The sequence below is a fragment of the Miscanthus floridulus genome, chromosome 16, assembly GCF_019320115.1.
Source record: "Miscanthus floridulus cultivar M001 chromosome 16, ASM1932011v1, whole genome shotgun sequence".
In the NCBI taxonomy this organism is placed as follows: domain Eukaryota; kingdom Viridiplantae; phylum Streptophyta; class Magnoliopsida; order Poales; family Poaceae; genus Miscanthus; species Miscanthus floridulus.
The window spans coordinates 32155079-32178122 of NC_089595.1; the positions used below are offsets into that span (position 1 = coordinate 32155079).

The following is a 23044-nucleotide window of genomic DNA, read 5'->3' on the forward strand; positions in this document are numbered from 1 at the left end:
CCCCCTTAATAGTATGGCCAAAGGAAAAACAAAGTCCTAAACTACTCTGTCTATCCAACGCTAAACGATACTTAGAACTAGTCCATCCTTAACCTTGTCGTCCATCCTTTGAAAACCAAAATGATTTCCATCATTAGGGGCATGATAACCATGATTGCCCAATCAATTTCCATTACCATGACCTAACTCAAATTGCCTTCGCAAAACACACGTTAGTCATAGTAATATCGTGCCATCATTAATCACTGAAACCCACTAGGGGCCTAGATGCTTTCAATCTCCCCCTTTTTGATGATTGATGACAACACAACCTTGAGTATGTAAAAGAGATGAGTGAGGTTTTCAACATGCTTGGTTCATATAAGCTTTTGACAATAAGAACAAAGGGGTTAGACATGCTTATATTATCAAGCTAACATGGTGTACTCAAAAGATATGAAATAAGCATGAGTACATGAAGTAAAGCTCATTTGAATCAGAGTAAAATGCAGAAGCAAAGCAAATGAGCATAACCAAGTGACATGACATATATATATAAATGTAGAGAGCACACATGTCACATAAGTCTCACTATCACATGTATATAATATAATGCATAAAAGTAAACCTGAATGCATGAAGTATCACACACAAAAGACCAAAAGAATCGTATCGAGACTATCTCACATGCTCCCCCTAGATCTAACACCCCCTAGATCTAACATACTCACTCACTCTCCCCCTTTGGCATCAAGCACCAAAACCTAAGGGTCGGACGGTGGGACGGGAGCAGTCGAGTCGAGCGCTGAGGTGCGGTGAGAAATCTAGAACTGAGCTGCATCATCCTCTAATCCTAAACTCTAAGCTGTCTGATCCTTGGTAGCTAGAAGTGAAGATGAAGTGGTCTAGGTCTGCTCAGTAACTGGCATGGCCTATGACTCTAAGGGTGTCACTATAGGAAGTGGAGCCACAACTACCGCTGTTGCTATCATTGAAGCCTCAAGTGTAGGAGTGACTGTCTATGGTGGCTCGGACGATGCAACAGATGATGGAATCATCTTAGCAGTCCTAGTAACTAGAGCAGCTGTGGTAGGGACATGGACTCATAACTCTAGAGGTGTAGGTTGCCCTTGAAAGCTCTAGTTTGATTTTGGTGAATTGATGAAACCCTAAGTGCTAACCTAGTTTATCAAAGTGATCATGAGATAGGTAGCACATTCCAAGTGGTGAAGCAAATGAAGATCATGACATGATAATGATGATGCCATGGTAATGATCAAGTGCTTGGACTTGAAAAGAAGAAAGAGAAAAACAAAAGGCTCAAGGCAAAGGTATAAGTGGTAGGAGCCATTTTTATTTTGGTGATCGAGACACTTAGTGAGTGTGATCACATTTAGGATCGGTAGTCATACTATTAAGAGGGGTGAAACTCGTATCAAAATACGGTTATCAAAGTGTCACTAGATGCTCTAACTCATTGCATATGCATTTAGGATCTAGTGGAGTGCTAACACCCTTGAAAATGTTTGTGAAAAATATGCTAACATACATGCACAAAGGTGATACACATTGTGTTTAGCACTTGGGAGCAAGGGTAAGAAACTTCATCAGCACCCTATATAGAAAAGATAGGCTTTCATAGAGTGCATCGGATGCTAGTCTCAACTAGACCGGAGCGTCCGGTCAGTGGAAGCAGTGAAGACGCTGGCGTCGGTCTTTGACCGGATGCTGGGTCACTTTGTGACCGGATGCTGGTGGGGTGCGTCCGGTCCTGCTGTGTGGCAGCGCACATAGGAGGCAATGAGTGATCGAATGCTGGGTGAGTCTAGTCGGGCATGACCGGACGCGTTCGGTCGTGAGTGGAGGCTTACTGGAAGTGACCGGACGCTAGGGTCCTATGACCGATCGTGATCCAACTGACGCGTCCAGTCGTGACTGGAACCTTACTAGAAGTGACCAGACGCTAGGGTCCTATGCTCAGTCATGGCATTGTGCTACGTCCGGTCATTACTTGACCGTTGGGATCGGGCGCTCAATATTTGAAGAGAGGGATGACATGGCAACCATCCGTTGATCGGACGCTAGCAGGGTGCGTCCGGTCACCCCAAGCAATGCCCAGTGAAGGGGTACAACGGCTCTATTTCATGGGGACTTATATTTAAGCCCCATTGCTAGCTCTAGCTCATACTCTTGGCCATTTGCATTGACATAGCAACCTTGTGAGCTTAGCCAAAGCCTTCCCACTCATCTCCAAAATAGATTCAACATCTTTATGAGATTGGGAGTGAATCCAAGTGCATTGCTTGAGTGTTTGCATCTAGAGGCACTTGGTTTTCGTGTTTCGCTATGGGATTTGCTTGTTACTCTTGGTGGTTGCCACCACCTAGATGGCTTGGAGCAGCGAGGATCATCGAGCGGAGGTTGGTGATTGTCTCCGGCTCCAATCGTGGTGATTGTGAGGGATTCTTGATCTTTCCCCGGTGGAGAGCCAAAAGGTACTCTAGTAAATTGCTCATGGCTTGTGTGATCCTCATCTTATGTTGGTTGTGCGGCACCCTATTAAGGGTTTGGCGTGTGATGCCAATTAGCGCGTTAACCTCCAAGTGACTGAATCGCCACAACAAGGACTAGCTTGACGGCAAGCAAGTGAACCTCAGTAAAAAATCATTGTGTCATCATTTGATTTTAAGGTGATTGGTCTTCATTGATATTCATTCTTATGATTGATTGGCTCCTTCCTCGACACGGTGGTATAAACAACTTGTTCACTCTCTCTACATTACCGCAAACTAGTTGTCAAGCTCTTTAGTGTAGCTAGTTGTGAGAGCTTGTTAGTTTGGTTAGTGTGGCTCTTTAGTTAGCCTTTGAGAGCATACTTAGTGTAGTGACATAGCTATTGTGTGGATATAAACTATATAAACTAGAATTGTGGTAGGTGGCTCGCAATTTTAGTAGGCTAGTGCAACACTTGCTTCGCCCCATAATTGTCTAACCGGTTTGTTAAGTGTTGTTGTAGAAATTTTTAATAGGCTATTCACCCCCCCCCTCTAGCCATTAAGACCTTTCAGCCTTGTAAGCTCGCTAAAAGTAGCACCGAGACTCCTGGAGACTGGGTTGTCTGTCACCAACATTGAAGAACTCTAAGTCGGAGTGAAGCCCGTAACAATGGGAGTAAAGTGAGGACCCTAAGCAGTCATTGGTGAAGCAAACCACTGGGACACATGCTCTATAGATGAAGCAAACTGAGTAGCTGGTTATCCCTAACTCTAAAGCCCACTAGGATGTACAGTTGGAGTCACTGAAGTGGTGGTGGCAGGCTGGCCGATCTGAGGTGTAGACTGCTGAGGAGCAACCCCAATAGTAGTGAATACATGCTGCATGAAACCAAGTAACTGCTGCTGAATCATAAGCTACTGCTGCTGCCTCTAAAACTCATCCTATCGTGTCTAAACTTGAGCAAGTGTAGTGGTGGTCTCCTGTGCCTGATATGCCTAGTCCTGCCTCATCCACTCAAGTACAGCTAGGAGTGCCGGGTCTATCTGCGGTGGCTATGGTGGAGCGGAGCTAGAGCCACTGGCCTCTCTATCGTGCGGTCAAGGAGCCATCTATGAAATCGGCTAATAGTCATCATCAAAGCTATCACTCGAGTCGCTCTCAACCTCATCCTCTTGCTGAGCATCAAGTTGCTCCTCCTCTATCGCTGCAATGCCCCTAATGATCTCATCCTACTAGGCTGTTGTCTCTGGTACCTCTGGGCGATGGCTTGACTAGCGAGGTGTCCTAGCATGGCTATGACGTAGCATCTGGCTCATGTCATATGGTGGAAACTCAGTAGTAGCACTTGTGTACTCTGCCATTGTCTTAGGAGACTTCTATGTAACTGCCTTTTGGATAAGAAAAGTGATCCAATGAGCATAAGGTAGCTGACGGTGACCTCTGAAGCCCTCTGCTAGTGTGTCCTCCATATCTGAAAGCATTACATTCCAAATATCAAATACAGTCTGAGACACCAGAGAATGCACTAACCATAGCTGAATGCGAGTCAAACCCTCACGGTAACCCATCCTCAGAAGTAGAGTCCTCCTCATAATAGCATCAAGGAGCCAAGCTATAGGTGTAAGGTCACGTGGTGTCCTGCTCGACCCCTCGCCAAATGGCTCTATGAAGCACGGTCTGATGAGATCTATAGGTGGCACAAGTCTACCGTGAGGGTGTCTTGGAGGCTCGGTCTATCCATAGCATACCTCATGAAGGCAAATAGGTGACTCTAGAATCCTTAGTATCTCTTTGACCCTCGAGCTCTGGAGCCTATAGTCACAGCCTCTGAAAGCAAAGTGAATAAATTTGTGCCTCGAGTCAATCCATAGAGAGGAGTAGGACTCACGGACCCATGATGGAACATAGCAACCGGTTCATCCAAGAAGGTCTATCAAGCCTGGTAGATAAGAGAGGTGAGGATGGATCTACTTGCCTACAGCTGCAACTAAAGACTCTATGGAGCAGACCTATTGAGATCTAAAGGCAACACCACTATTAAGATATGCATTATAGAAATCCTCCTATAGTACGGTGTAGAAGTGCTCTGACGCACACTCATCCCACCTCGGTGGAAACCAATCCTCAAACTAAACAAACCATAGCTGCTACACCTGTCTAGCTGTAGCTACCCTCAGGTCAAGGTGAACCACTGGAGGCAGACCCTATGGTCTCAGAGGTGGACAAGAGCCCCGCCTCTATGTCTGAGGCCTCGGTGACACCTGAGTATGTGTATGGCTGGAGCATCAAAGCTATGGCTATGCTGCCTGCTCTGCCTCCTCAACCTACTCTCCCTACTGAGCATCCTCTATCTGCTCTACTGACTATGTCTACTATTTAGTCTCCCCCTAAGTCTGACTCTCCTCTAAATAGACACGCCGTCCTCCAAGCATGACAGTCCTGAGTGGACTACCAAGACTAGCCTCAATCCTCTCGATGGCGACCCTCTGAGCCGGTGACAATTGGTCGCCTATGCGAACACCACTACTAGCTCCACCTCTCTTTGCATGCTCTGTGGTGGCTACCAATGCTGCTGCCCTCTCTGCCTCAACATCATCTAACTTCTGCTTCTTTTTTATAGTCATTTTTGCCTTTCCCTTTTGCTACGTAGTTAGGTGAGGTAGAGGCCTTGGATCCTCATCACCAGGACCACCTCCAGCATTCTTGCAATGTGCCATCTCTGAAGCCAAACAATATCACTACCACTAACAAGAAATAACTGCCTCAATCCGTACTTGCGGGCTTGGCCCTGAGTAAAACTACCACTATCAAGTCAACCACAAGAGCACCGACTCGCTGCACGATGGAATAGATAGGAAATATAAATAATCACTATATTCATCTAGAGGTGAGAAACCCTAAGAAGCAAGCAGTAGATGAGAAATTGAAATCGATGGTTTGCTACCTGATCAAATCCGATGATCTGGTGATTGGCAAGGAGAGGATCACAGGGCACCACTTGGGATCAGCAATGTTATGCCTAGGGTTAGGGTTGGGTGATGTGAAGTGGTGCTACGGCTGAGGAGATGTGGTGGCGTATTGGATGGCGGCATGGGTGAGACCCGTGATGCGTGACGACAGGGGTCACAGTGGCACGACAGCGTGGAGCAGTGCGGCGTGGGTCGGTTGGCTGCGCGTGGCGCGACGGCATGGACTTTGGGCATGGGAGCACGAGCATGGACGTGGCAGTGGAGGTAGGGTTAGGGTAGTGGCATAGAGGAAGATGGTGGTTAGAGTGGTGGCATGGCGTACAAAGGAATATATAGTGCCCCCCGTGACAGACAAGGAAAGGAGAATTAAATCCATTCGGATTCGACTGACCGGACGCACCGGTGGCAACAAATGAGCGCTGCCATCCGAAGTCCGATTGACAACAGAGAGGTCCAAAACCCCTCAAGTCATGATTGGACGCATCCGATTACCCTTGACCAGATGCAAAACAGAGTACGGTCGATCCTGACATCTTCTCCTTTGTTGACCAAACTCAGGTCCTTCTTCACACCGGACGCTGGAGGAACACTGTTCAGCATCCGGTCACTTCTGTGCTGCATCTATTCACCTCCTATGAACTGATCGAATGCTGGAAGCAGAGTTCGGTGCAGCGTCCGATCACCATTTTTCAACAAATCTTGAAAGTTCCTTTGCGCTGCCTTATCCAATTGGGACTTATGTGAGAGACCTCTCTCAAACCCTCAAATTCTCAAAGTATTTTGCCTTAGGCTATAAATCTTTTTAAGAAAATATGCAATAAAAGGGTCGAGGAGCAACATGTGGCCACACAATAGGGTTTAGAATCAATAGATGCCTCAAATGCTCTCCCTATTTGTGGAAAAACACAACGGGTGCTCAAAAGATAACCGAAAAGAAACAACCAAGCAACATACATGCACATGCAATGCAATACTTGAAAGTAAGTCTAGTTGCTTGTCAAGTTTGATCCAAGGTTAAGCTTTTTCACATGCTTTTCAGTGGTTATCTTAACCATGTTAGACAAGCCCTAGGTGCATTACTAAAAATTAAACATGTTTTATATTACAATGCAATGCAAGGGACAACACAAGTTTATTTTTTAGTGAAGTTACTAAAATCAAGCACATTGAGCTCATTCCTCAATCGACAAAATATAGCCTCATCTAGCGGTTTAGTGAAGATATCCACCAATTGATCCTCGGCCCTTACACCTTCTAGTGATATATCATTTTTTAGCAACATGATCTCTAAGAAAGTGGGGACGGATATCTATGTGCTTGGTGCGAGAGTGTTGAACCGGATTATTAGCAAGCTTTACCGCGCTCTCATTGTCACACAAGAGAGGTACCTTTTCTAGAACTACACCATAGTCTAGCAAAGTTTGCTTCATGTAAAGAATTTATGCACAACAAGCACCCACGACAATGTACTCCGCTTCGGCGGTGGACAATGCCACACTATTTTGCTTCTTGGAGGTCCAAAACACTAATGATCTACCAAGAAAATGACACCCTCTAGATGTGCTTTTTCTATCAATTTTGCAACCGGCATAATCCAAATTGAAATAGCTAACTAATTGGAATCTAGCTCCTTTGGGATACCAAAGACCAATGCTTGGTGTGTGCTTAAGGTACCTAATGATTCTTTTAATTGCAACCATGTGAGCCTCCTTAGGATTAGCTTGAAATCTAGCACACATACACACACTAAACATGATGTCAGACCTAGATGCGGTCAAATATAACAAGCTACGAATCATAGAATGGTAGAGAGTTTGATCAACCATTTTACCTCCCTCATCTAGGTTGAGATGTCCATTTGATGGCATAGGTGTCTTGATTGGCTTACATTCATCCATTTTGAACCTCTTGAGAAGGTCCTTGGTATACTTTTCTTGAGAGATGAAAATCCCCTCTCTCATTTGCTTGACTTGAAAACCAAGAAAGAATGTAAGCTCTCCAATCATAGACATCTCGAACTCCTTTGACATCAATTCACCAAACTCTTTGCAATAATATTCATTTGATGAGCCAAATATGATATCATCCACATATACTTGACAAATGAAGATCTCTCCATCAAGCTTCTTGATGAATAGTGTGGTATCAACCTTTCCAATGGTGAAGCCCTTCTCAATTAGGAAATCCCAAAGGCGCTCATACCAAGCTCTTGGGGCTTGCTTAAGCCCATATAGCACCTTGGACAACCTATAGACATGATTAGGATATCTAGGGTCTTCAAACCCAGAAGGTTGATCAACATAGACTAGTTCATTTATGAAGCCATTTAAAAATGCACTTTTAACATCCATTTGATATAATTTCATTTCATGATGCGATGCATATGCAAGAAGGATATGAATGGCTTCAAGTCTTGCAATCGGTGCAAAGGTCTCTCTAAAATCCAACAATTAAACTTGAGAGAACCCCTTTGCAACTAGTCTTGCCTTGTTCCTGACAACAATTCCTTGATCATCTGGCTTGTTGCGGAATACCCACTTTGTTCCAATGACTCTTGCTCCTTGTGGTCGCTCTTCAAGTGTCTAAACTTAATTGCAGGTGAAGTTGTTCAGCTCTTCATGCATGGCATTTATCCAATCCAAATCTTGAAGAGCTTCTTCTACATTTTTAGGCTCAATGCAAGAGACAAACGAGTGATGTTCAATAAATGAAGTAAGTTTTTAAGAGTGAGTCATTACACCCTTTGAAGGACTCCCTATGATGAGATCTTATGGATGTGCTTATAGTAGGGGTGAATTTTTTCTATCAACCACTTGAGGGGGAGGTTGTGGAGCATCAACATCTTGAGCTTGTGCCACCATTTGATCACGGGAGATGTGAGTATCTTCATTTTCTACTCTCCCATCTTTATCATCATCTTGTAGCATATTTGATGAAGAGGATGGATCAATTACTTGTACATCATCTTCATCGTCTTTGGGCTTGATGTCTCCAACAGGAATGTTCTTCATGGCCTCCCTCAATGGTTCATTTCCTACATCATCAAGATTCTCATGTGCTCCTTGAGAGCCGTTAGATTCATCAAATTCCACATCATATGTTTCTTCAACCAAGCCGGTGGCATGATTAAATACTCAATATGCTTTGGACTTTGATGAGTAACCAACAAGAAAACCAATATCACAACATCTTTAGAACTTCCCTAGGTGTTGTCGCTTCTTGTAGATGTAGCAATTGCAACCAAACACTCGGAAGAATGAGACATCCGGCTTCTTCCCATTGAGCAACTCATAAGGGGTCTTGCCAGGAAACTTTTGAAGGAATAGGCGGTTGGATGCATAACATGCGGTGTTGATAGCTTCCACCCATAGAGCTTCCGGTGTATTGTACTCATCAAGCATTGTTCTTGCAAGGGTGATAAGTGTCCGGTTTTTTCTCTCTACTACACCATTTTGTTGAGGAGTGTATGTTGCGGAGACCTCATTCTTGATCTCAACTTCATCACAATATGCTTCAATGTTTGTGTTGTCAAATTCTTTTCCATTGTCACTTCTTATCTTTTTGAGCTTCACTTCAAATTCATTTTGTGCTCTCTTGGCAAACTTCTTGAAGCATGCGGCCACTTTGGTCTTGTCATGAAGGAAGAACACTCAAGTATATCTAGAGTAGTCATCAACTATCACAAGACAATAGAGATTGCCTCCCAAACTCTTGTAAGTTGTTGGTCCAAATAAGTCCACGTGGAGAAGCTCTAGCACTCGTGTTGTTGACATGTAAGCTTTGGTTGGATGAGTGTTGGCAACTTGCTTGCTGGCTTGACATGCACTATAAAGCTTGTACTTCTCAAATTTCACATCCTTTAAACCTCTCACCAAATCATTCGTCATTAGCTTCTTGAGTGAGCTCATCCCAACATGTGCAAGTCTTCTATGCCATAGCCACCCAAGTGTTGTTTTGGTGAATAAGCATTTCTTTAAGCTTGCATCTTCGGAGGTGAAATCCACTAGATATAGGTTGTTGTATCTAAAGCCCTTGAATATGACTTGATCATCATCTTTCTTTGATACAACCACTTCCTTCTTAGTAAACAAACATTGAAAGCCAAGATCACACAATTGACCAACAGATAGCAACTTGAAACTCAATGAAGCAACATATAGCACATTTGATATTGAATGATCATTTGATATTGCAACTTTGCCCAATCCTTGAACTTTGCCCTTTGAATTATCACTAGATGTAATCCTTTCTTGTCCATCTACTTCTTCATCTAGTGAGGTGAACATACGAGGATCACTGGTCATATGTTGAGTGCAACAACTATCAATAACCCAATGACTTCCACCGGTCTTATAGTTCACCTACACATAAGAGATCAAGCTTGTTGTTTAGGGACCCAAACTTGATGAGGGCCCTTGACTTTCTCCACTAGTGACTTTGCAACCCAAATTTGCTTAGGCCTATTCTTGTTGGATGGACCTAAGAACATGACTTTCATCTTTCCACTAGAATCCTTTCTAAGCATGTAGTGAGCATTGAAGGCAAAGCGTCTAGCATGCTTGGGTAAGGATTTTGGTGGTGGAGTTTGACACTCATGAGAAAAGTGACCTTCTTGTCCACACTCAAAGCATCTCTTTGGCTTAGGCTTTGACTTGTATTATTGTTGATGTTGAGCTTGAGCTTTCTTCTCTTGATTTGCTAAGTACCCAATACCACTTCTATCCATCTTCATCATGGTGTTCATGAGTAGCTCACTTTGGAGATATTGGCCTCTTGTGAACATGCTCAAGCCGGTCTTGAGATGCTCTTCTTCCAACTTGAGCTTCTTGTTTTCTTCTCAAGTTCATCATGATCTTTCTCAATCTTGAGTCTCTTGTTCTCTTCTTTAAGCATCTCATATTCAAGAGCCATATTATAATCTTTGTCAAGATTCTCTATCACAATTGTGTTGGTGGTTGATAGCTTTTCAAGATCTTTCTTGAGCTTTTCATTCTCATTCTTGAGCTTGACATAAACATCATAGTTGTCGGACTCAACCACTTTCTTGCCTTTGCTACTAGAACCTTGCTCAATGCTCTCAACAATCAAGTCATCACATGATGTAGCTATATCAATCTTAACAACATTGTTAGTAGCATCATGTGGCTCATTGGATAATAACTCATGAGAAAGAACAAGATTGTCATGATTAATCTTTAGATTGGTGTACTCTTCTTTTAGCAAATTGTAACTAGTGATAAGCTCATTATGTATCCCCTCAAGTTTATCATGTTTTTCTCTAAGCTCCTTTTTAGAGGTTTTGAGCACCTTGAGTTTGGATGACACAATTTTATTTTCTTCTCTAAGCTCAACACTAGCTTTTTCAGCTATGTCATATTTTGCTAAGAGTGAGTCTTTCTCAAGTTCTAGCTTTTTATTTTTTAGCTCTTGTCTTTCTAATGATTTTAGTGTATTGGTTTAGCAACTTGACAAGATCATCATAAGAAGGTGATTCAAATTCTTTATCACTATCACTACCATTTTCATCATTGCTAGCATTATCATCACCACTACTATCATCATCCTTTTGTACCTTTCATTCACCCCTGGCCATAAGGCATAGGTGTGTAGAGGATGATGGCAGTGGTGTCGATGAAGATAGTGAAGAACCAATCACAAGAGCGGCCACCTTCTCCTTCTCATTCTTACTTTCATGATCGGATGAGCCACTTGATGATTCAATGTCCGTGAGCCAATCACCAACAATGTATGCCTTGCCATTCTTCTTCTTCTTGTAAAATTCCTTCTTCTTGCCATCCTTCTTCTTGTATGGCTTGTTCTTCTTCTTCTCATCATCATCTTCATCACTTGAGTCATCTTTCTTGGCCTTGTACTTCTTCTTGTACTTGTCTTTCTTGAGTTTGGGGCATTGATGAGCTAGATGACCAAGTTCTCTATAATTATAGCAATCCATTTTTAAGATGGGCTTCCTTCTACTACTAGTGAAGAATTTCTTCTTCTTGCCATCAAATGTGACACCATTCTTGTTTAGCTTCTTGAGCATCTTGGTGGTTCTTCTCACTATGAGAGCAAGACTTGCATCATTAATCTCATCATCACTTGAGCTATCATGATCAACTCTTGCTTTGCCCCTCTTCTCTTGGCTAGCCTTGAATGCCAAATCTTTCTTCTTGGTGGAAGAAGAGACATCTTGTGGAGTGATGTGCATGTACATCTCATGTGCATTGATCTTCCCTAATATTTGAGTTGGTGTAGTGGTGGAAAGATCACCTTGATGAAGCACCATCACAATATGCCCATACTTGTCAATGGGGAGGACACTCAATATTTTTCTCACAACATCGGATGGTTGCATTTTTGTGAGCCCAAGCCCATTGACTTCCTCTACAAGAATATTCAAGCGTGAATACATCTCATTGGCACTTTCTCTAGGAAGTATCTCAAATGAATTAAGCTTTTTCATCACAAGATGATAGCGTTCCTCATGCTCACTCATGGTTCCCTCATGGAGCGCACAAATGTCCGACCATAGTGCATGGGTGTCTTTGTAGTTCCACACACGATTAAAGACACCCTTGCAAAGGCCTGTAAAGAGGGTGTTTCTAGCCTTTGCATTCCACTTTTTGTAGTTAACCTCATTGCCTTGAGGGTTGGTGGGATTTTTAGGTTTTGGGAAGCCTTATGAGGTGGCTCTAAGAACTCCAACATCTAAAGCCTCTAGGTATGCCTCCATGTGAATTTTCCAATAAGAAAAATCATCTCCCTCAAAGATAGGAGGGGGTCCATCCCCATGGGACATCTTGCTCTAGGTGGTTATGCCTAATTTAGGGAGCACGAGACTCTGATACCAATTGAAAGGATCAAGATGCCCAAGAGGGGGGTGAATTAGGCTAATTCTAAATTTTATGCAATAATTAAGTCCTACACTTAGCCCACTTCACCCCTTGTGCCTAGAATATGTTTCTATTTTTCTACCGCACAAAAGTTTTACACCCTAGGTTCCAATCCTACTCAAGCATAACAATTCTAGGAATGTAAAGACATGAAATGAATTGCTCAAATGTAAATGCTCAAAGTAAAGAGAGGGAAAGGAACACGGTGATGTTTTCCCGAGGTATCAGAGAGTCACCACTCTCCACTAGTCCTCGTTGGAGCACCCGCGCAAGGGTGTAGCTCCCTCTTGATTCGCGCAAGGATCAAATGCTCTCTACAGGCTGATTCTTTGACACTCTGTCATGGTGAATCACCCACAACCGCTCACAACATGACTTGGGTCATCCACAAGCTCTGTCGGATGATCACCAAGCTTCCAATCACCACTAAGCCATCTTGGTGATGGCGATCACCAAGAGTAACAAGCACAAACTCTCACTTGACCAAGACAAGCCTAATGAGAAAGATGGATGCACACTTGCTACTCTCTATTCACTAATGAGGTCCTTAATCTTGAATTCTCAAATCTCAATCACCTCACTAGCCTCTTGCTCTCCCTTACACTATAAAGGTGTTTCTCAGATGAACAAATGGGCAAGAGACCTCCTAAGGATGAGTGAAGTAAGTATTTATACCCCCTCATTCAAAACATAATGTTTGGAGGCAGAGTCATCACTCTATGGGCTGACCAGACACACCAGTCAGGGTGACCGGACGCTCCGGTCAGTTATGCCCGCCACTGTGTTAGAAAGAGCCGTTAAGTTCTGACCGAAGTCTGACCAGTGTCCGGTCAAGAAAAACCCATTCTATAACCTTACTAGAGTTGACCAGACACAAGCACCCCAGCATTTGGTCAGTACCCACCAGATGCATCCGGTCAAGCAAAAGCCTCTCTAGAACCTCTCTGGAGTTGATAGGACATAGGCACCCCAGCATCCGGTGCTCCTCCACTCAGCGTCCGGTCAGTACCATATGACTATAGTTGATCAAATGAACTGACCAGACTCACCATCCAGTGTTCGGTCACAACCAGACCAGCGTCCGGTTAGTCATTTGACCCTCCATTCACTTCCAACTTGAAATCATATGTGAATGAAGTTGACTCCAATTGATCTTAGGGCTATTCCTGAGCTACCTAGTGCTAGGTTTGACAAGTGTGCACCACACCTAACCCACTAGACTCACCTAGGTCAAGCTACTAGTCTATACCCCCCTTAATAGTATGGCCAAAGGAAAAACAAAGTCCTAAACTACTCTAAGTGTCTCTCCAACACCAAACGACACTTAGAACTAGTCCTTCCTTAACCTTGTCATCCTCCTTTGAAAACCAAAATGATTTCCATCATCAAGGGCATGACAACCATGATTGCCCAATCAATTTCCATTACCATAACCTAACTCAAATTGCCACTACAAAACACACGTTAGTCATAGTAATCTCATGTCGTCATTAATCACCGAAACCCAACTAGGGGCCTAGATGCTTTCACCATTGATCGGGCGAACCGTCATCCGACGTGTTCTTTGAGGGCATGACCAGAGATAGCGTGTGCATGATCTTCGGAGGGAGGTGACGTGACGCAATGCAGCAGGCGCGTGAATCTAGATGGATGGTTTGCCTTCTCACAATGCTCCATCCTATAAATAGCGGCCTCCTCCATGTTTCTACACATCAAAACCACAGCCTTACCTTTGCCGTTTCTCCACCACCATTGTTCGGATCTACCATGCTTACTAATCTGACGCCAGAGCCCTAGATCTAGGGCTTCTGCTTCTCTGCCGCCGCCTTTGCTTTTCCACAGCCGTCTCCATCCTCAATGGATTCATCATACCACTCCGATGTTACCCATGCACACATGAAGGGACTTGTCAAGTGTGGTCTTCTCTGCAGAAGGATCAATGCGGCAGAGTGGATCGTGGCCGGCTGTGAGAATGCATCGGCACCACCCGATGGCTATGTTGTTTCCTTCGTGCCATTCCACGAGCGCGGACTCGTAGTTCCTCCCTACCCGTTCTTCTAGGGTCTGCTGCACCACTATCAGATTGAGCTACAACACTTGAACCACAATGGGATCCAGCACATCGTGGCCTTCATCGTGATGTGCAAGGGGTACCAAGGGATCAAGCCCCACTTCGAGCTATGGAGATATTTCTTCTCCATCTCCTTGATCAAGAAGAAGGAGAGAGGGCATGAGACCCCAATGCCAATGGGATGCATAGGCATCCACCTCCGAGGGCAGCGAGCGGATGAGTACATGCCCTATCAGCTCTCTAGATCAAACAAGTGGTGGCACTCGCATTGGTTCTACCTGAAGGATGACCTTGCCGCACCCTTGCCTATCTTCTTTGGGCATCTAATTGAAGAGGTTCTACCATCATGGCCGTGGGGTCCACCCATCAATGAGAAGAAGAGGATGTGTGACCTCCTAGAGGCCATCGCATTCTTGAAGACCCATGGCCTCCGCGGTGCCAACGCCATCGGGGGGTATCACGCGAGGAGGGTGGCGTCCTTGATGGCGCACATCCTTCCGCTATATGGGATGATGCCCGGCATGTAGCTTGTCGGGATGACGCTCACCCAGGGGCTGCTCTGTGACAACAAGGTCACACAGCTCATCAAGGAGGCCATGGGGGAGGCCAACACTGTGTTCCTGATCCTGAGGCTTCCCATGATGCGGCTGGACGCGGGCATCATTGAGCTACCAGCAGGGTTGGTCTTTTAGGACTTCATCGCGCCGCTGCTAGAGCACGTAGCCATGAGGGCGGTGAATTGTGCCACGGGTGAACAAAGGAAGAAGAAGAAGGACGATGAGGAGAAGAAATGGCAGTTGAAGCAGCGAGCGAAGCTACAGCGAGGGAAGCGATGTCAAGGTTCGTTGGAAGAAGAGGAAGAAGAGGAGGAGGAGGAGGATGATAGCTCCATGTCACCCATCCCGTGGGATGATTTGGCTGTCGGGGATGAGGACCCGCCTTTGCTGCTAGCGGGGCCCTTCCTACAGCACGCCATGGGGTAGGAGGAGAAGGACGTGCCCCTAGAGCTGATGGAATCAAACTGCCCTGCCCCATCTGGACCTTCGACGATGGCCTCAGAGCCAACGGAATCTGGCCACCTTGCCTTGTCTGGGCCTTCGATGGTGGCTCTAGAGCCAGTGGAAACAGGTCACTCCGCTCCGTCCGAGCCCTCAGCAGCGCCTCCGGAGTCAGCAGGAGGCGGCCATTCTGATTTGTCCGAGCCCTCTGAGCCAAGGGAGGACTCAAAGCGGCAACATGTCAATAAGGAGTAGCCAGGGTCAGGCAAGCCAGCCCCAAAACATCCTCGCATGATGGAATCAGGGTGAGTTAAGAGTTTTTTCATCCTTTTGTATTGACGGATTTTTGCCATGAACTAACCGCCATGTCCCTTGTAGCGTCGGAGGACATGTGACTCTCCTATGGCTCGCTCCAAAAAAGATCCTCCTTTAGCAAATGCGCCAGGAGCTGGCTAGCACCACGCTGGTGGCAAGCCTGAGTGGCATTGGGGTAGCCACGGCATCAACCGGGGAGGCACAGCCGATGGCTGCGTCCATGGGAGAGCAGGCAAGGAGGGCACGTCCGGGGTGCCCATGGCGGGCGTGGTGCGACCGATCGTGTCCTCAACATCGCAGGCAGAGGTGGCATGACTAGAGACATCGTTCATGTAGGTGGCCATGTCTATGGTAGGGTGGATGGAAGGGGGCACATCCGAGGCATGCTTCGCGGATGTGGCGATAGGGTAGGCCTCTGTGTCCACGTCACCCGCTCCCTCTATCGATAGAGGAGCCGCTCTAGAGGAGCTACCGCTGCAAGAGAGGTCGGCGCCACATGACGTCGGCACGGGGATGTCCCAATCTCTAGTCTAGGTGGCTACCCTTTATGAAGCAGTAAAGGAGAGGGAATAGGGGAGCATCCACATGGAGGTTGGGGATGCGGTTCACGCCCTAACCACCATGCTGAGCTCGATGGGCAACATTGTCGCCTTGGTTGGCCAGGTATGATATGACCATGCTTCCACCCCTCATGTTCTCTTTCTGCACCTCTAAGTCTTGTCTTCTTCATAGATCCTTATGGCCCGCAGCTAGGAGAAGTCCTAGTTCCTTGCAGAGGAGACGCGTCGGAGTAAGGGGCTAGCCACACAGCTCGTTGCTGCCCGTCAGGAGGTGGCTAAGCTTGCCCCTGTAGCCCGGGAGGTGGATGGCCTCTGAGTCAGGGAGAAGGATGCTCATGATGACACCCACAATGCTGAGGAGAAGCTTGTGGCCCTAATCGAGAGGGCACACATGGACACCGTGGAAGCCGAGTGGCTACGGAAGGAGTGGGATGATTTGCTCTGGGCCATAGAGGAGCTCCACATGGGGATTGACCTGGCTCACTAGGAGCGTGCTGACGCTCAGTAGCGGATCAACCACCTCGAGGATGATCTTCAGAGGGAGAGGGACGTGGCAATATGCTTAGCTTCATAGACAGGTTTCCTAGCCGTTGCAAAGACTTCGCGAGAACGGTCAGGGGCGCGATTTGCCAAGCTAGGGCAAACAAAGCCGTCCGGCCCTACCAGATTAAGAATGCGAAGGCCTTTCCTTTGAAAGGAGAAAAAAAGTGAGGAGCTACGGTCCAGTGGTTGACAAGCCACTGATCGGAGGTGGCTGGAGTGCTTTCATCAAATGATGCATGTGGGCTGAGCCATTCCCATCCCAAGTGGTGGCCTGATTCGGCCTGGCCTAGTTGGAAAGAGATTCATCAGCTATGGAATCTGACAGGTATCGGTATTGAGCAGAGGGGGTTGTTCACAAAGCATCCCATGGTGCGCTCCGAGGGGAAAAAGTATCGAGCAGTATGGAGCGGCTTGCCTACTGCTTTGTTACCAGAGCTGGATCGATTTCATCTTTTCCTAGTGCCCATGCTCTCAACAATAAGCCTGGGGCAGAGGTGGTGAAGAGTCATGACCTAAAGAAGGAGCTCAGTGAGGTGAAGGACACCCTCCATAAGGAGAGTGACGAACATGAAAACATATGCGTTGTTGTTTAGCTAGTCTACGATGAGCTCGAGCTGGCCCCAGAGCAGGTGACAAGCTCGCTCGTGGTTCATGCCACTCAGATCACGGACCTAGCACATGATATGGCAAGGGGCACGCTTCACTTTGGCGTTCACCGATCATTCATGATCGCTCGTTCTCATTACGAGAACATCGATCTAGCGACGATGAGCCAAGGCTTCGCGCCCATCTATACTGACACCTAGCTAGACGACATCGAGAAGGAGCCAAGGCTTCTGCCAAGATAGAAGATGAAATCATCCCCCCAAGGGGTTAGTTTAGTCGGATAGGTCAGGCGGCGTATTTGTACTAAGCAGACAAGTTCCAACCCTCCTATTTCATTTAAACAAGCTTGTTCTTTTGTTTTGGTTGAACAAATTTGTTCTTTCTCCCTTTTTATGTGTAAAAAGGGTTAATGCGTTCCGACCCTTCTTATTGTTTAAACAAGCTTGTTATTTTGTTTTGGTTAAACAAATTTGTTTTTCTCCCTTTTTATGTGTAAAAAGGGTTAATGTGTTTCGACCCTTCCTATTGTTTAAGACTATAGAGCTCGAGGTGTGGGCGAGAAACTCTAGTCACACTAGTAAGCAAGAGTGTCATAGCCGCTAGGGCATAGGTTTTTTTGCAGTCCGACCAGTTTTACTCGGCGTGAGAAAGGGTCAGGCACGACGTCTATTTCAGAAAGGGTATATATATACCCTTATTAGCCCCCAAGTGAGACTCAACCCCTTGCCGTTGTCGGGGTCGGGTTTCACTAAAGATCGAGGAGATGATAGCAAAATTGGTAGGAGAAAGCGTTTTTTTGTTTCAGAAACATTATTCTTAGTTTTTGTACGTACCCCTCCCTAGGATCCGAGCCATCATTCTATGACCGTGCATTCGGTCTCCTTGCTAGTTCCACTTCCCTTGAGCCCCCACGCATCATAGGGGTCCGATCGAGGGATCATCTTGTCTTTGTGATCATCATCCCTCAAGCGTTTTTTGATAAAATGGAGGGGCTGAGCCATGCCATGTTTTTCCTCGATGGACAAAACATGGTGCTCAGTGAGCTGTTAACGGGCTAGTCCGAGTGGGGCCCTGTCTTCCCATTCATGGGGGTCCAGCATGGGTCAGCTGGTGACCGACTCCACATTCTCAGTGGCCAATCCATATAGTTCTCGGGTCTGTTCGACCGGTCCCAAGGGCTCGTTGCCTTTCTTCGAGGAAAAACCATGGATTGGATGTAAGGGACCGTGATGCCTAAGAAGGGGGGTGAATTAGGCAACTTAAAACTCTAGCTCTAAATATGGCCTCTTTTTCTATTCTTAGCAAAACCTATGCAAAAGATAAACTATCTAAATGTGCAACTATGGTTTCTCTAGTGTGTTGCATCTCGACCGCAAAAGGAGTTATGCAAACAATGTAAATGCGGAAGCTAAATAGTAAGGTAGAGATATGCAAACTCCCATTGACGGCTACGGTTGGTGTGGTCTCGTAAGACTACAAGCCCCTCCGATATACAACCATTGGTGCATGCAAGCATCGAGAGATAAGAGGTATTCTAACCTCACTAAACACTAGGCATAAACCTAGAGCAAGCGCATAAGCGGTGGTCTAATCAACATAAGCACTTCGCAAAAGCACCTACGCTAATCACCTAATGAATCACTAATCACTATGCAAGTGGAGATCACTAAAATGGTTTATCAACACCCTTGGTATATTTCCTCAGTTCTCCACATCTCAAATTGCTAGTTGGGGGTCTATTTATAAGCCCCATAGAGAAAGTAGCCATCGAGGGCGAAACCTAGCTTTCTGCTACTGACCGAACGCTGTTGTTGTCCTGACCGGATGCGTTCGGTCATCCCAACCATTGAGCACGTGCGTAGAGATTGGACACACTGCCGAGTCCGGTCATCATCGATCGGACGCATCTGGTCGCATTTGCGCCGCTCTAGAACCTCTCTAGACATGATCAGACACTGCACTTTGTGCGTTCGGTCATCCAGTGCCGTTGTGTCTGGTCCTCACTGAGTTGTTACTGAGATGATGAACAATGAAGTCCGTGCATCTGGTCACTGCCTCACTCAGCATTCGGTCGCTACTGCTGATGCCTGCTCTTGTCGACCAACTAATCGGACACGTCCGATCCTCATAGGGTCGCGTCCGATCACCTCTGCCGAGCTTGTTTCTTCGTGGTCTTGCGTTCGGCTTGGTTCCCATCTTCGTGCTTGGACTTTGCTTGATATCTTGGGTATTCTCTTGGGCTTCTAGGGTCTTGCTTATGGTGTTGATCGTGGGATCATCATGTCGCCTTCGTCCAAGTCACGTCTTGCACCCTATTGAACTACAAAACAATTACTTGCAATTTCATATGTCCAATTTGGTTGTGTTGGTCATCAAACACCAAAATCCAAAGTAAATGGGCCTAGGGTCTATTTTCCTTACAATTTCCCCCTTTTTGGTGATTGATGACAACACGACCAAAACAAGCAAATAATAAAAATTTTAGAATTTAAAAACTATTTACTTGCTAGGATGCAATGCAAAGGGCAAGTTTATATGATGCTAAAAGATACCACATATAAACATCTTTGGAAACTTATCTTGCCCTTGCAAATGTCCCCATGTGGCATTATGGATTTAAGCCTCCCCCTAACTCTATAATCCACTATCCTACCTTTCTCGGACCATTACCACTTGTAAATTATTATGATCGGGCGTGCTTTTGGTTCTACAAATTCTCCCCCTTTGGAATCAAACACCGAAAAGGAAGACATTAGTAGCACAAGGGAGGATCAAACTTTGTGATCCTTTGTATGTGGAGTGGAATAGGTCACAAAATTTGACTCTCACATTACATAGACTAAGCTCCCCCTAAATATATGCATACATATGATGGAGAATGTAGTTTATGCATAACTGGCAAATTAATGCTCAAGGGAGTTTAATCTATATAATGCATGGAGAAAACATATAAATACCAAAGTGAAATCAACATGATGATATCGGTTTAGAAATACCACATGTGGAAACCAATTTGATTTATACCACTTGCAATAGGTGGTGGATATTTGAAGTATGATGCTTAACTCCGGGGACTCCATTTTCCTTGCAATGAGACTACTACACACATGATAAGCTTGAAAAGGTGTTAGTCTCAAGGCATCCAACTTGTAGAGTAACCTCCCCCTAAATTTGTGCACATAAGTATGGAATACTTGTAGGAGACATGCATATTGATTTTAGAATAAAAAATACTACTTGAAAGATGACATCACATGAATGTGAGAATCATTTTTGAAAGTGATATTCGGGAGAAATTATCTACAATTTGGACTTTCGCACATATTTGGTAAACAATTGTAAAATAAGCTATGTGTCGTGCTACTAAACAATTAAACCATGTAGGTTTGCTCCAAGGGTTAAGAGTGGAACCGAGCAAGCCTACCATAAGATATACCTAGTGTATGTTAGACAAAAGATAAAACATGCAAATGCAAACCTAGGCATAAAAAGGAACTAGATGCTAATTGAAATTGCAAAAATTCAATCTAGTTACCTAGCATGGGAAGGGGAATTTGGGTCCATAGTATTCACTAACCCACTTGGCAATTGCCTTGTCCATAAAGATGCACCCCATGAAATGCACCCATACTTTGCCAAGTCTCCAAATTCCCAGAAGTCCATTAGACTTCTCACTTCCCTTTTGGGATCCAAACCTTCTTGATGCTCTTCATGTTGGCAATGATCTCCTTTAGCACCCAAATGCGTTTGGCCCCATTGTTGGCTTGCTTGTTCACCTTGATGGCCACCACCTTGTCATTTTTCTTCTTCTTCAAGAGATAAGGTGTGGAGGCCTTTTTGTCCACCTTGTTGGTGTAGGTGTTGGAGAGCTTGCTTGTTTCCTTTTTGTTTTTCTCTTTCTTCTTAGCTCCTCCCCCATTCTTCACCTTGCACTCATAGGACTTGTGGCCTTCCTTGTGGCACACATAGCAAACCACGGCTTGTCCTTCATCAAGCTTCTTCACTCCCTTAATGGTGTTATCTTGATGATGTTGGGCTTGCTCTGTTTTGCCTTTTACTTGAGTCAAGTCCTTGGTAAGGCGAGCCACTTCTTGCTTGAGTTGCTCATTCTCCATTGCGACCTCTTGTGTGCATGTATCTACAACAACTTTCTCAACACAAACTTGGTTGCACAAGGGTGAGTCTAAACATAAATCATTGCAAGAAGTAGAAGCATCCTTTTTAGGCATGTCAAAGATAGAACTTTTCTTTTTAGGTGCCTTGGTGAGGGTTGTACTGATGGCTTCAAGATTAGCAACTTTATTAGTTAGCTCATCACAATGTTTACACATGGTTTCTATTTTAGCAAGCAAACTTTTATAAGCATCTTATGAGCTAGCTAACTTTTTTTTTAATTTTTCATTTTCTTTATAAGTTGCTCATCATTGATTGTGCATGCATTTGTTGTTGCACTAGCCTCAAGTTGCTCAATTTTAGTAGATAGTTCAATATTGAGATTAGCAAATGTCTCATATTGTTCAAGCAAGGTTTTATATGCTTCTTGTGAACTATCTAGCTTTTCTTGCAACATTTTTAGCTTCTTTTGTTGGCTAGTGCAAGCCTTAGCATATTTAAGATTTTCTAGCATAGGTTCATTAAGAGAAGGCATTTCATCATCACTATCACCCTCACTAGAAGATGAGCTTTCGTTACCTCATGCCAAAAGGCACACACGAGAAGAGCTTGATGATGAGTGCTTGTGGCCTCGCCTCTTGTGATGGTCTTCTTCTTCACTTGAAGAATCATCCCATGACCTTATTGATGCGAGGGCTTTGTCCTTGCATGCCTTCTTTGTCTTGGGTGTGGGCTTGTTTGGACAAACTTCCACAAAGTGCCCCAACTCACCGCATCCATAGCATCGTTTCTTTCTTTGCTCATTTCTTTGATTGGTGAAGATGAAATCTTGAATTTGGATGAGCACACCCTTGACATTGAGCCTTTGGATCATCTTCTCAACCTTATTGATAAGTTTGATTGATTCTTCATCAAGGTCGAAGGTGGAGGAGAAGATTGATCATCATCATCATCATTGTCGTCTTCTTCTTCATCATCATCATCATCACCATCATCTTCACTTGAGGAGCTTGAGCTTGAGCTTGTCTCAACTTGCTTGCCCTTCATCTTCTTTTTCTCACTACATGCGAGAGCTTTGCCTTTGCTTGATGATAAGGCTTCTTCTTGACCCATCTTCCGTGATATTTCAAATGCCACTATCTTGCCAATGACTATGGCCGGGGTCATGGTGCTCAAGTCCTCTATGTTGTGAAAGATGGTGATGACGCTTGCATATTTCTTTTGTGGTAGCATGGAGATGATCTTCCTCACGATGTCCACATCATCTAGCTTTGTTAATCCTATTGAATGGAGCTAATTGATAATTAGATTCAAACACGAATACATATCACGAACAAGCTCATCATCATTCATTTTAAAGGAATCATAATTTTGTTTAGCTAGATAATGTTTTTGCTCATGGACATTAGTTGTGCCGTCATGGAGCTCTTGGAGTTTTAACCAAATTTCATGTGACGTATTTAAAGAGAACACTTGGTTAAACACATCCATGCTAAAAGAT

At 44.9% G+C, this 23044-nt stretch overlaps 1 protein-coding gene across 1 annotated transcript in view; it reads left to right on the plus strand.

Annotated features, from left to right (window-relative positions):
* LOC136510535 (leghemoglobin reductase-like) overlaps positions 1-15100 on the plus strand; it is a 22212-nt gene extending 7112 nt beyond the window's left edge. Inside the window, exon 3 of the mRNA XM_066504951.1 lies at positions 14936-15100. Coding sequence (XP_066361048.1) covers positions 14936-15100 — 165 coding nt within the window. The remainder of the gene's footprint in view (positions 1-14935) is intronic.
* The last annotated feature ends 7944 nt before the right edge of the window (positions 15101-23044 follow it).